We start from the raw sequence: 14,450 nt of genomic DNA, 5'->3' as shown, positions 1-14,450 counted from the left end.
CACTTTTTTTTTTTTTTTTTTGAGATGAAATCTAGCTCTGTCGCCCAGGCTGGAGTGCAGTGGCTTGATCTTGGCTCACTGCAACCTCTGCCTCCCGAGTTCAAGCGATTCTTCTGCCTCAGCCTCCTGAGTAGCAGGGATTACAGGCATGCGCCACCACGCCTGGCTAATTTTTTGTATTTTTAGTAGAGAGGGGGTTTCACCATGTTGACCAGGCTGATCTCGAACTCCTGGCCTCGTGATCCACCCACCTCAGCCTCCCAAAGTGCTGGGATTACAGCCGTGAGCCACTATGCCCAGCCTCAGTCCCACTTTTTAACCAATGTCTACAAAGATGTGGTGAGCTGTCTTCTCCACCCCTCTCACCCACTGTCACCATGAGTCCCCACACCTGCTGTGTCTGACCTCTATCCCTTTCATCGTGTGCTGCCTCCATCTGGAATGCCCTTCCATCCTCCTCCCTCTTGAAGACTCAGTCCCCATCCCTCCTCCATGAGGGCCACCCTGATTTATTTCCCCTTTGCTGGCCTCCGCCCCACACTGCCCAGGGCTGCTATGAGCATGACCTGTCATGCTTGGTTGACCATAACTGATTTTGACCTTTGCCTCCCCCAGAAGACTGAGTTCCCAGAGGGCAGGGTGGTAAGGGTTACCAGACGAAATGCAGTTCATCCAGTTTCAATCTGAATTTCAGATAAACGGATAATGCTTTAGTATTCTATATCCCAAATATTGCATGGGACATACTTGTACTAAAATACAGCTTGTTTATCTAAGATTCAAAGCTAGTCAAATGTCCTGGGTTTTGTTGTTGCTGTTTTTGTTAATCTGGCAGCCCGCGAGATGTCCACTATGTACTGAATGTTTCCGCGGTGCTAGCTCTGGGCTATGCTAGCTCTGGGCTATGGCACTAGCAGGCAGGTTCTTCTTTTTTTATTTTTATTTTTGAGACTGAGTCTTGCTCTGTCATCCAGGCTGGAATGCAATGGCTCAATCTTAGCTCACTGCAACCTCTGCCTCCCAGGTTCAAGCCATTCTTCTGCCTCAGCCTCCCAAGCATCTGGGACTACAGGCATGTGCCACCATGCCTCGCTAATTTTTGTATTTTTAGTAGAAACCCAGTTTTGCCATCTTGGCCAGGCTGGTCTCAAACTCCTGACCTCAAGTGAACCACCTGCCTTGGCCTCCCAAAGTGCTGGGATTGCAGGTGGGAGCCACCGCACCCGGCCCAGGTTATTCTTAAGTCCTATTGTCATTCTTATTTCGTGGGGGGTAGTTGAGGCTAGGGCCATATCTTGCCATGGTTAGTAAAGTACCCAGTGAATGCCATATTGTTATTCATTTATTTATTTATTTTGAGACTGGGTCTTGCTCTGTTGCCCAGGCTAGAGTGCAGTGGCACAATCTTGGCTCACTGCAGCCTCCACCTCCTGGGTTCAAGTTATTCTTCTGCCTCAGCCTCCTGAGTAGCTGGGACTACAGGCGTGTGCCACCAGGCCCAGTTAATTTTTGTATTTTTAGTAGAGATGAGGTCTTTCCCAGGCTGGTCTCGAACTCCTGAGTTCAAGTGATCCGCCTGTCTCGGCCTCCCAAAGTGCTGGGATTACAGGCGTGAGCCACCGCATCCGGCCATCAACTATTTTTATTAATTTACTATGACCATCAACTGAGATTACTCCGGTAAGGCACCTAGCAGGGGACCTGCCAGAATCGGAATTCAATCAATGGTACAGCTGCAGCTGGGGAGGCTCACAGGTGGGGCTGGAAGGCCCCGGACTCTGTGCCATCACCCATAGTCGCACAACAGAGGCACAGACTCAGCTGTCTCCTCGGTCACACAGCTGGTAAGTGGCATTTGAACACCCATCTGTATGTGTGATGCAGAGCCTGGCCAGCAATATGGGCATGCAGGGAGTGAAGAGATGGAACGTGTCTCAGGGGCTTCTCCTGGGGCCTAGCTTTCGGCTGTCACTGTCCTTGTTCTCCCAGCCTAGAGGGAGCCTAACGAGACCAGGAAAGCTGTCCTGGCTGCTGGGCTGCTGGATGTGAACAGCCCAGGGTGCAGTTACCACCAAAAGACACTAGGTGGAGCCACAACCTACCCCCAGACCCAGGAGAAGTTCTAGGTTGAGGGCCTATTGGGTTCCAATTCACCTTTTGTGCCCAGGAGGCCAATTCTTCACAGGACTTCACATCCTGCCCATCTACCTCCCCCAGTCTATCACCCCCCAGATCAACCACATGCTCCACCCCGCATCCATCCCTCGCTCAACCATCCAACTACCCATCCACTTGTTGCCTGCCCATCAACGTGTACCAGGCCACCCCCCTTTGCCCTCCACCCTCTTGTTCCCAACACGACTTAGCCCCTCTTCTGACCCCTGTCACGTGTGCCCTTTCCCTCCCTCTCACACACATCCTGAGACCCTCCCAGCTGGCATCTCCCTGTCCCTAAAGCCCTGGTTCTCTGTCCATTTCCCTGACTCCTGAGACCCCCCAAGGCTGTCTGCAGCCCCCATGGACCCTCACTCACTGATTTCTCCCCCGTCCCTACTCGCTAGACACAGGGCTGCCATTTGCTGGGGCTGATGCTGGGCCTGGCACTTCATGATGGTGTGGGGAGCCGGCAGCATGCCTGGTGATCCAGAGAGGGTCCCGTCGACACAGATGAGGCAGACAGAAGACCCAGCTACGTATCTATGTTCAGAAACATGCTGGCTCGTGGCTGCCGGCCTCCACACCCCAGTGCCAGCATCACCCCCACGCACACTCACATGCTGGTGCATCAGGACAGGCTGATTAATATTTCATGACCAACACTCAGCAGCCTAAATTATTCACCCTGTAACCAAGGCACAGTGAGTGCCGGGGTCTTGGGGACTGGGGGCCGGTGGGGGCCCACTGGGTTCTTTCTGCAGAGGCCCACAGTGGTGTGCACAGCTGCGGGGGTCCAGACCTGCAGTGAGCTCTGCTCTCCCAGCACCCCCGACTTGGCAGAGATCCATGACCCAGGGGTGCCCAGCCAGCCGGAGAAGGTCTGAGAAGCTGGCACCAAGCAGGATCTGAGCAGCAGGGGGCAGTGGTACCCACAGCCTCCTGCAGGGCTGCTGGCTGGCACTCCGAGCCCAAGTTCCTGGCACAGAATGAGCCCTCAGTAAGTGCTGGAGCTCGTCACCATTATTATTAGTATTTGCATTTGCACTCGTGCGCCCCATTATGGAGTCAGAGCCTCCACCTTGGAATACCCCAGAACCTGGGGCAGATATGCTGATGGGCTGGGTGGGAGGGGGTCCTGGCTCAACATCCCCTTCCACCTTGGCCTGAGGGCAAGAAGAACAATGGGCATTCTCACAGTCACTGGGGAGTATTACAAAGATATGGATGAGCGGCCGGGCGCGGTGGCTCATGCCTGTAATCCCAGCACTTTGGGAGGCCGAGGCGGGCGGATTACGAGGTCAGGAGATCGAGACCATCCTGGCTAACACGGTGAAACCCCGTCTCTACTAAAAATGCAAAAAATTAGCCGGGCGAGGCGGCGGGCGCCCGTAGTCCCAGCTACTCGGGAGGCTGAGGCAGGAGAATGGCGTGAACCCGGGAGGCGGAGCTTGCAGTGAGCCGAGATCGCGCCACTGCACTCCAGTCTGGGCGACTAAGCGAGACTGTCTCAAAAAAAAAAAAAAAAAAAAAAAAAAGATATGGATGAGCATAAGGACCCAAATGAAATTCCCATCACACACCTGGAATCAAGCACCTTGGGAGGCCAAAGCAGGAGGACTGCCTGAGCCTAGGAGTTCGAGACCAGCCTGGGCAACATAGAGAGACCCCCATCTCTACAAACAAGACAAAAATTAGCCCGGTGTGTTGGTGAACAGCTGTAGTCCCAGCCGCTCAGGAGGCTGAGGAGGGAGGATGACTTGAGTCCAGGAAGTTGAGGCTGCAGTGAACTATGATCACACCACTGCACTCCAGCCTGGGTGTCAGAGCAAGACCCTGTCTCTAAAATAAATAAATAAATAAATAAGAACAGAAACAAAATTCCCATCACTGGAGAGAGGAATTAATAAAAGTAATAATAGTAAATAATAATAATAATAGTGATAGCAGCCACCATTTGCTGAATGATTACTCTATCTCAAGCACTGTGATGAGTACAACACACACGTTCTCTCAGCTGGTCCTTGTAACAACCCTACAGGACAGGTGTTAGCATTGTTATCCTGGTACAGATGAAGAAACTGAGGCACAGAGAGCTAAGATCACTCTATGAGAAAGAGGCAGAGCCCCGATTTGAGGCTGTGTCTGATGCAAAGCCTGCTTCCGACTCCAAATGTGCCACGTCTGCACCCCTTTTGCTCTTGGTCGGTCTGTCCCGCTGCCTCCCTCCCTTCCACCGCACAGACCACTGCCCTTCCCTGCAGGCCTCCCTGCTGGGAACTCAGGAACACTCTGCCAGCTACTGGGGCACAGTCCTACAGGAGGACCTGCAGGGAGGGCCCCGGCTTCGCTAAAGGAGGACCTGGCTCGAGTCCTGTGCCTTTGAGCTGTGCCACAGTCTTGCTTCTTGTCTCTTTGTGTTCCCAAACCCATCCATGAAATGGGGGCAAAAGTCGTCATCCTGACCTTGTGCGGAGCGCCTGAGAAGTGCTTGCAGAGCCCTGAGCACGGGCCTGGTGCCTGGCGCACAGCCATTGCTGAACTTTATGATCCTTCCCTGTGCCTGGGAGGACCAGCCACCAGGAGGGCCCATGACTGGCCTCGCGTGTCCAGGTCCTGCCAAGTACGGGCCAGGCTGGGCATCATTTCTGCTGTGGGGAACACTACCTAGAGGGGAGACGAGGGGTCTTGGGGGAGACCTCTGCCTCCCAGACCCCTGCCAGCTCTAGCCCCGACCACGGTGACAGCTGCAGAAAAGTGCTCCCAGACCAAGCGCTTGCTCTTTGCCCTGGCTTTGACCCAAACACTCTTTGTAGGTCAGAGGCTCCCTGGTGATGATCATATAAATCATGATTTGTTTTCTTTCTCCTGGGAACAAAGATGCGATGGATGAACTGTAACTATTCATCAAGTCACCTCTGATTACACAAAAGAAACATGGGTCGCCCGCGCGGGCTGTGGGAATCTCCGGCGGAGACTGGTGCCAGCTGACTGCCAACGCCGCCACACGGAGTGAGCTGCCCATGGAGCCAGACTCAGGCTGAAGAATGATTCCCGCGTCCCTCCCCACTGCCAGTAATGCCTCCCCAGAGGGAGGCCAGGAAGACGCTATCCCTCCGAGATCGGTCCAGTTGTGGCCTATGACTGCTTTGAATTGAAATTCACCGAGCCTTTGGTGGCTCTATGGCTCTTGGCGTCCTCCAGTCACACTTCCTGGCCTATGTTAAAAGATTCCCGGCCGGGCCCGGTGGCTCACGCCTGTAATCCCAGCACCTTGGGAGGCCAAGGCAGGTGGATCACAAGGTCAGGAGATCGAGACCATCCTGGCTAACATGGTGAAATCCCGTCTCTACTAAAAAATACAAAAAATTAGCCAGGCGTGGTGGCGGGTGCCTGTAGTCCCAGCTGCTTGGGAGGCTGAGGCAGGAGAATGGTGTAAACCCGGGAAGCAGAGCTTGCAGTGAGCCAGGATCATACCACTGCACTCCAGCCTGGGTGACAGAGTGAGACTCCGTCTCAAAAAAAAAAGAGTCCCAAGTAGGCCTGGTCCAGGGAGGAAATGCAGCCCTGATTTGAGAAGGGTTCTACACCCCAGCCTATCAGCTAGCATGGAAGAGTTCCAGAAGCCTAAAGTTACCTGCAACTCTCCCAGCCTCCCAGCTCTTCCTTCTGGCCCATAATTAGGCCAAATTTGATCCCACCGGAGGCCTCTACACGTCCCTACATCACTGCCAGTTCCGTCATGGCAGGGCTGCGAGGCCGACCCTCTTTTCATTAGGGTCTCAGCTCTCCTCTCCTCAAAGACACCTGGCTTCCCTGACCCCTCAACTTAAAGAACCATCCCCTTCACTTCCTACCAAACTGCCCATCTCCCTATATAGCACTTGTCACTCCTGAATTATCTTGTTCTCCTATTCCTCAGACCCATACACACGTGGACAGTAGAATGTGTGGCTGACGTGATGACGGGCCGGGCAGTTGGGTGCACCCAGTTGCTGTTTGTTGAATGAATAAATGTGAGAAGGGACATCCAGGCCAGGAGTAGGGGATGTCTCTTCACTCATGGCCTCAGCCTGGTAGGGCAGGTTAGGTCCACTTGCCAGACAGGCTTGGGAATGGCCATAGGGGAGTTTTGTCTAGGATCACATGCAATGAGCTGTAGGCAGAGCGGACAAGTCCCTGGGATTCCACACCCCACTCATTCAGCAGACGTTTACTGGAGTCAGGCTCTGGGCATACAGAGCTGGGAAGACAAAGCCCCTGGCCTCATCAGTCAGGGAGAGATGGGATGAAAACACACATCTGTCTGTGTGATGCAGGGCCTGGCCGGAAATCCGGGCATGCAGGGAGTGAAGAGACGGAATGTGGCTCAGGGGCTTCCCTAGGGACTAGCTTTCAGCTGTCACACAGGATGCACACAGAACGCAAAGCCAAGCAACCACAGGGCAGCCGGGAGGCCGGGCGCGGTGGCTCACACCTGTAATCCCAACACTTTGGGAGGCCGAGGCAGGCGGATCACCTGAGTTCAGGAGTTCGAGACCAGCCTGGTCAACGTGGTGAAACCCCATCTCTACTAACAATACAAAAATTAGCTGGGCATGGTGCCACGCACCTATAATCCTGGCTACTTGGGAGGCTAAGGCAGGAGAATCACTTGAACCTGGGAGGTGGAGGTTGCAGTGAACCACGCCACTGCACTCCAGCCTGGGCGACAGAGTGAGGCTCAAGTCTCAAAAAAAAGGGCAGCAGGGAACAAGGCCAGCGGAAGAGTGAGTGGGCATCGTGGGCACGGGTGATAATTTCAGCGAGGCTCAAGGTTGGCCTTGCTGAGGTGGGGTCTGAGCAAAGACTTGGAGGAGGGCAGGGAGCAGGCGGGGATCAGCCTCTGTGAAAGCAGGGGCGCTGGCCTGTTGGAGGGGACCACAGCCCGGAGGAGGGACGGCCTCTGCGCCATTATAAGGAAGTGAGCAGCCTTCCCTGTCAGTGGCCAGAAGCCTGTGATGGGACTTACTCTTTTTTTTTTTTTTTGAAACAGAGTCTTGCTCTGTTGCTTAGGCTGAAATGCAGTGGCGCAATTTCGGCTCCCTGCAACCTCTACCTCCCAGGTTCAAGTGATTCTCATGCCTCAGCCTTCCAAGCAGCTGGGACTACAGGTGGGAGCCACCACACCCGGCCAACTTTTTTCCCCACTGAGATGGAGTCTTGCTCTGTCGCCCAGGCTGAGTGCAGTGGTGCGATCTTGGTTCACTGCAACCTCCACCTTCTGGGTTCAAGCAATTCTCCTGCCTCAGCCTCCCAAGTAGCTGGGATTACAGACGCCCACCACCATGCCCAGCTAATTTTTGTATTTTTTGGTAGATACGGGGTTTCACCATATTGGCTGGGCCGGTCTCAAATTCCTGACCTCGGGATCCACCCGCCTCAGCTTCCCAAAGTGCTAGGATTACAGGCATGGGCCACCACACCTGGCTGGGACTTGCATTGTCTTTTCTTTTCTTTCTTTCTTTTTTTTTTTTTGAGATGGAGTCTCGCTCTGTTGCCCAGGCTGTGCAGTGGTGCGATCTCGGCTCACTGCAAGCTCTGCCTCCCAGGTTCACGCCATTCTCCTGCCTCAGCCTCCTGAGCAGCTGGGACTACAGGCACCCACCACCACGCCTGGCTAATTTTTTGTATTTTTTAGTAGAGACGGGTTTTCACCGTGTTAGCCAGGATGGTCTCGATCCGCCTTCCAGGTTCCAGCGATTCCCCTGCTTCAGCCTCCGGAGTAGCTGGGACTATAGGCACGTGCCACCACACCCAGCTAATTTTTGTATTTTTTAGTAGAAACGGGGTTTCTCCATATTGGCCAGGCTGGTCTTGAACTCCTGACCTCGTGTTCTGTCTGTTTCAGCCTCCCAAAGTGCTGGGATTACAGGTGTGAGCCACCGCACCCAGCAGGACTTGTGTTTTCAAAGGCTGCGGGTGGAGATGGACGGGCGAAGGCCCGGGCCTTTTAGGCTTACTGGCTCCCCTTTTAGGCTCCCCTTTTCCCTTCCTTAGTGCACAGCCTCACAGAGCCTGGCTGCTGCCATGGCCCATCTGAACCCAAGAGGTTCAGGTAGCCCCCACGTGGGGCAGAAAGGGGGTTTCTCAGAAGCCCTGGAATGCCCCAGCAGTGCGCTGCTTACAGAGCCCCAGGGCCCAAGGCTCAGCTCTCCCCCTTGGAAGGGTAGGGCAGGCACACTAGCCCTGGTTAGACAACAGCTGGGACCAGGAGCTGCTGGTGGAGACATGAGATGGTCTCCTGCTGTGAGGGGCTTCTCCGGACTCCACCAGGTCCTTCCTTTCTCAGAGCCTCCACCTGGGTCAGGAGGTCAAGGACGGCAGCCACCTCCTCAGTGTGGACACAGGCCCCGCCCCCACACCCTGCTACCGGCTGAACTGACAGACACCGTGGGTAGAGCTGGGGCTGGTGATTAAAAAGGAACGAGCCCCCACGGCCTGTGCCAGAGTCAGGGGCCTAGTGCAGAAAAGGACCACCCCAGGCAGAGCCTCCAGCCTTCTAAGGGGGAGAGTTGAGCCCTGGGCCCTGGGGCTGTCTAAGCTGAGAGCTGCTGGGGCTTCCTAAGAAACCCCCTTTCTGTCCCAGGTCGGGGCTTCCTGAACCCCTGGACCGTGGGAGCAGCTAGGCTCTGTGAAGTTTTGCACAAAGGAAGGGAAAAGGGGAAGTCTCCAGTGGACTTGAAAGGCCCTGAGTGATTAGGACCTGGACCAGGAGTGGGAGAGAGACCCAGAGAGGAGGTACAGCCAGCTCAAGGCCACACAGCAAGCCAGGGGTGACCACAGCTGGTGGATCAGCCTCTCTAAAACACCATTTCTGTACCTGTGAGCTCCACGAGGTAGGGACACTTGTCTGGTTCACCAGCATATCACTGGCATTTCAAATATTGCCTGGCACATAGAAGATGCTCAATAAGCCTTAGTTGAATGAGTCCATCTGTAAAATAGGCTGACTGCAGAGCTACTGCTAGGGGTGGTTGTGTGGCTCAGATGACACGGGGTGTTGCCAGACTCCTAGAAGATACTCAGCACCAGGTTCTTTTTCTTTTCTTTCCTTCCTTTCTTTCGTTCATTCCTTTTTTTTTTTTTTTTTTTTTTAAACCAGAGTCTTGCTCTGTTGCCCAGGCTGGAGTGCAATAGCATGATCTGGGCTCATTGCAACCTCCGCCTCCCTGGTTCAAGCCATCCTCCTGCCTCAGCCTTCCAAGTAGCTGGGATTACAGGCATGTGCCACCTATACAGGCATAGTCTGGCCACACGCCCAGCTGATTTTTGTATTTTTGGTAGAGACGGGGTTTCACCATGTTGGTCAGGCTGGTCTTGAACTCTTGACCTCAGGTGATCCACCCGCCTCAGCCTCCCAATGTGCTGGGCTTACAGGCGTAAGCCACCGTACCCAGCCCCAGGTACTTTCCAATCCCACTCCAGTCTAGTCTGGTTGGGGTAGGGGAGGCTTTGGGGGAAGGAGACACCTGCTGAAGTTGATAAAATCTCTGGGCTAACTGGTTTTCCTGCTTGCTGTGACTGGCAGCACCCAGGAGCCCAGGGGAAGAGCCTGGAGCCTCCTCACTGCCCAGCCTGGAAGCTCAAGCCTCAGGGTCCCAGCTGAGCCCAGGCTCCCCGACCCCCACAGCCCCGCCCAGCTGCTCAGGCCCTGGGGCAGCCAGAAGCAGGTGTGAGGGGGTCAGAGTAAGCTCCTGGGCTCCAGGACCCTCCTGGGAGGGTGGCCACCAGCCTTGGGGACACCTGCTCTTCGCCCCTCCTCACTCTGCCCTGATTGGGGGTCTGGACCCTCAATCCGCCCCTTTATCAGCCACTGGAGCTCCTGCCAGGAGGGTCAACCCTCCCAACTCAATCTCCCCGAGACCCAGGGCCTGGGACTTGCCCAGCCCGGCTCCTGCCAGCCCCATGTCTCCCAGCTGAGAGATCCCTTTTCTTTTTCTTTTTTTTTTTCCCCTCGAGATGGAGTTTCACTCTTGTTGCCCGGGCTGGAGTGCAATGGCACGATCTTGGCTCACTGCAACCTCCATCTGCCAGGTTCAAGCGATTCTCCTGCCTCAGCCTCCTGAGTAGCTGGGATTACAGGCATGTGCCACCACGCCCGGCTAATTTTGTATGAGAGATCCCTTTTCTACAAGGGCCCAGAGGGAGGGTCCCGTGTGGCAGCAGCCCCTGAGGTCATTGGGACAAGTCCTCTGCTTCTGGGAAGACTTGGCCCCATGAACGGGATAGACAGGGAGGTGTGGGGGATGTGCAGGGCATTCCTTCTATTATAACACCCCAAGGTGTAGCCCTGGAATTAGCTGAGCTTTCCCGAGGCTGTCCAGCCTTCCAGCCCCTCTGCAGTGTGTCACTTCCATTTCCCATGGTCACCCACAGCCTCCCTGGGCAGGATCGAGTTTCCCACCAGCAGGTCCGGGAGCCCTTCCTCCCTCAGCACTCACCTACACACCAGCGAGAGAGCTGAGCCTTGTGAATAATTCACAGCCATTCACAGCAGGCCGCAGAGGCTCGCAAGAGCATGAAGCTGGGCCACCTGGGTCCCTTGATTGCACCCTGTGGCCTGGGGCAGCTCAAGCCTCTGCCCTCCCCAGCTCCCAGCCCTCATATCCACAGCCTTCGTGAGCAGGAATCCCTACTCCCAAGGTAGGAGGTTAAGTGGGTACACCAGCCCCCAACCCCAGTTCCCAGCTGCCCCTCCTGCATGAGCCCAGCCTGGCAACCACACAAAGACACCTTCTTATCAGCCGAGTCACACGCCGCTGTGGGAAACGGAGCCCAAGCCCTCTGTCCACCTCCCTGAGATTCATGGTGACTCCTGGGGGGCTGGCGGCTCATCAGTCCAGGCCATCTGGCCACTGGGTCAGCACCAGCGCCCAATCACACGCAGCAGCTGGCATGGTCTGGAAGGGGATCAGGGTCCCCCAGCCCCAGAGCCCTGGAGGGCGTTCCACAGCATAGCCAGTCTTCCTAACACCTGGGATCCCAGCCCACGGAGGGATCGTGGCTCATCCTAGACCTGGCTTCTCAGTGAGGAAGGCTCGGACTGGCGGTCCTCACCAGCGCTTGCAGAAGGCGGGCTCAGCGTCTTCCAGTTCACACTTGGGCCTTATTGGTCCCGCCATCAGGGGCACCTGCCCCTCTCAAGACCTGTCCTTCTCCTCTGCTTGAAGTGAGGGGGTGGGACAGGTGCATCAGAATCACCGCTGTGAGGATGGGGACATGTCCCAGGTGTGGCTCCTAGGCCCCAAGCTGGAGAGTCTAACCCAGGAATCTGGGACAGCCTCCAAGAGGTGCTGACAGGAGCCAGTTGGAACCCTCTACTCAAGGGTCCCTGGGGCCTTCCTGCTCTAAATCCCACTGACTTTGACATGATCCAAACCCTAGTTTGTTTGGAAGCAGTGAATTCATACCAAAGCGGCCACCAAGAAGGCCTGGCAGGGCTGGTTGTGAAGCGCCCCCTCCCGGGGGCAGCACCTGTTGGGTCTCCCACTGACCAAACCATGGAGCCCCTTCTTAGTAAGGATGGAACCAGGCCCAGCTCCCCTGTCCTGGGCCAAGGGGACCACTGGAGCCCGGCCTGGTGGGTGCTAGGGCTACCCTACATCCACGCCAGTGTGCCTGGGCCCAAGAGGCTGCAGCTGCTGTAGCCACCTTGCCACATGGTCATATGGCCAGAACTGGCCTTCAGCCTGCTCCCTGGTGGCCAGGGGCCCTGCAGGCACACCCAGAAACTGACCAGTGGTGGGGACAGGCCAGACCCTCTCACCTCATAGCTGCTGTCGTCCTGAGGCTGGGTCCACATTCACATTTACATCTCAGGCTCCCACTTAGACTAACGAGGGTTAACCGTCATAGCACCCCATTCCCCATTCAGACCCCTGTGGCATCTGGCACCCTACCCTCTCAGACAGGGCCTGCACAGCTTTCCCCAGGATGCCTGCCTCTCCAGGTGCACCTAAGACCTGAGTCCCTCCCTCCCTCCCCCAGACTCACACGTGCCCCCTGCTCTGTACGACCCCCCACCCCACCCGGGGGAGCTCCCAGCCCACTCCCCAGGAGGTTTAGGAGCCCCATGCTTCCCTTGATAGTGGGAATGGGCTGAGGGGCCACAGGAGATAACAAGTTGCTCTCTGGATGGCCTCCAGCCAGGGGTTCTGGGGCCAGGAGGTGGGGTGGGGGTCTGGGAGGGGCCTTTCTCCTTTAACTGCTTGAGTAACTGATGGGGTTCCCTTTCCGCCTGTTTGACTAGGGCCTAGGAGGCGCTCCTGCCCTTGCTGCTCCCCACTCCGTCCTGAACAGTCTTGCAAATGAACACAGCCTAAGCTAGAGAGAGCCTCTGCTGCAGAAGCAGCCCAAGGGGAACAGGTGACCTTGGCCTGCGTGCCCAGCCTCCCAGGCCCAGCTGCATGCGGCTGGGCAGCTGAGGATGCTGGGAGCACCTGCTTGCAGGGCTCTGGGGACAGCCCCAAAAGGGGTTTTCCAGGAGGGGAAAATTTCATGTTGAGTGGAAGCCATTTCTCTGGCCTGGCCCTCTGGCCCCAGGATGGCCACTGGAGGGATCATTGTCCTGGAGTGTCAGAGAGGCGTGGAAAATCCCAGGCATCCCCCAAAGCCCTTTCCCAGCCCACCCAGAGTACCCCTTAAGAGGGGTGATCTTACTCAGGGTAGTGCCCGACGAGAAGCCTCAGGGAGGGGAAGTCTCCTTTGGCGGCAGCGTAGTGGATAGGCAGGGCACCCATGTCTGTGGCCGCGGTGGGGTCCCCACCACCATGATGCAAGAGCCAGTTTACCACCTCGGGGTGGCCGAAGCGGGCAGCCAGATGCAAGACTGTGGCACCAGAATTGTCTTTGTCCTGTGGGAGGAGAGCCAGTTCAATTCCTAAAGCCTGTTGCTGCCCCGCCCCTGGCTTGGGCCACTCCCAGACTCCCACAGGCCTGGAGGGTGGTTCTGTGCTCTCTGTCTTCCCTGGAGGGATTGGCCAGGCCTCATCAGCAATGTTTTTTTTTTTTTTTTTTTTTTAAGGTCATGTGGATCCTGGGTTTGAGTTCTGCTTCTGTCCTTGGGCAACTAATTGGCCCTCTCTGAACCATAGCCAATAGGCAGCAGCACCATGCAGGGCTTTCAGAGGCCTGCAGGTCCTGACTGCGAGCTGCCTACACAACAAGTACCTGGTTGTCACGGTAGGAGACTGGCTCCAGGCCCAGAACCACAGCCCTGACTCCCAGGGGCTCAGGGAGTGCCTGAAGGAGTGACAGAGGGTTACTGGGCGGAGCAGGGCCAGGAAGGGGGGCTGTGGGGCTGTACAAAGCTAGCACCAGGACTGGGGGGCACCCTCTGCATTCAACACTTGCCCCCTCTCTCTCCACCCTTCCTAGGTGTCACGTGGGAACAGAGACCTCCGCCTTAGTGCGCCTCCGGCAACCCAACTTCAGTGCAGAAAACTGCGGCCCTCCCCCAGCAGACTCGCCAGCGCGCAGCCATAGGAGCAGCCTGTGTTCTTGCCCCTGTGGAGGTGGAAGTTGCTAGGTACTGGTGGGTGGGTCCGGGGCAGTCAGCCAGGGGTGCTAGGTGCAGGCTAGTGGTGGCCCCTGGGAGGGCTTGGACCAAACTCCCCCCAGGGGCCTCAGAGCGGGTGCGGCCAGGGGTCTGGGCCCAGAACTGCTGAATGTGTCATCAGTGGACACCCCACTGTGTGTGTCTGCTGAGAAAGGGGCTGGAGGGGAGTGCTTATGGGACCTGTGCTGGGAGGAGAATCCCCAGGAACATCTAGACACAGAGGCTGCTGCACTTGGCAGAGTGGGCACTGGTTTGGGAACAGAACAACCTCCCAGCACCAAGCACATAGGACAACAGAGGGGTAGGCAAGGCCGCGGCTGCAGGAGGCAGTGCGCGAACTTCACTAGGATCAGGAAGCAAAGCCTCTCTGCCCCGCCTTGCCCAGAGACAGGGCACTGTGGTTACAGACTGGCAGAGGCAGCAGGAGCTGGCGAGAGACCCCAGGCCTCAGGAAGCCGAATCACAGTGGGAAGAGAAGCTCTGAGGCTCCTGCGAGAAATGCAAGGAAAAGAGGTCACGGAGGGAGCTGGGGTCCCTGGGGCCACTGGTAGGGTCTTCAGGCAGCCTGCAGGGTGGGGGCAATGGCCTGGCGGTCCTGCTAAGGAGGCAGGAAGACGGGGCAGAGAATGTCATGGCCCACAGGAAGCTGAGGGCAACACCGAGGCCCCTCCTGTGTGCTAGAAAGCTGAGAGTGGGG

At 56.5% G+C, this 14,450-nt stretch overlaps 1 protein-coding gene across 4 annotated transcripts in view; it reads right to left on the bottom strand.

Moving 5' to 3' along the window:
* ESPN (espin) overlaps window positions 1-14,450 on the bottom strand; it is a 37,903-nt gene that overhangs the window by 21,373 nt on the left and 2,080 nt on the right. For all 4 annotated transcript variants that reach the window (XM_003891035.5, XM_031664006.1, XM_021935553.2 and 1 more), the window contains exon 2: window positions 12,856-13,049. In XM_003891035.5, coding sequence (XP_003891084.2) covers window positions 12,856-13,049 — 194 coding nt within the window. The remainder of the gene's footprint in view (window positions 1-12,855; window positions 13,050-14,450) is intronic.

The sequence above is a fragment of the Papio anubis genome, chromosome 1 (genome assembly GCF_008728515.1).
Source record: "Papio anubis isolate 15944 chromosome 1, Panubis1.0, whole genome shotgun sequence".
Lineage (NCBI taxonomy): Eukaryota > Metazoa > Chordata > Mammalia > Primates > Cercopithecidae > Papio > Papio anubis.
This window is presented reverse-complemented; position numbering and strand designations above follow the sequence as displayed.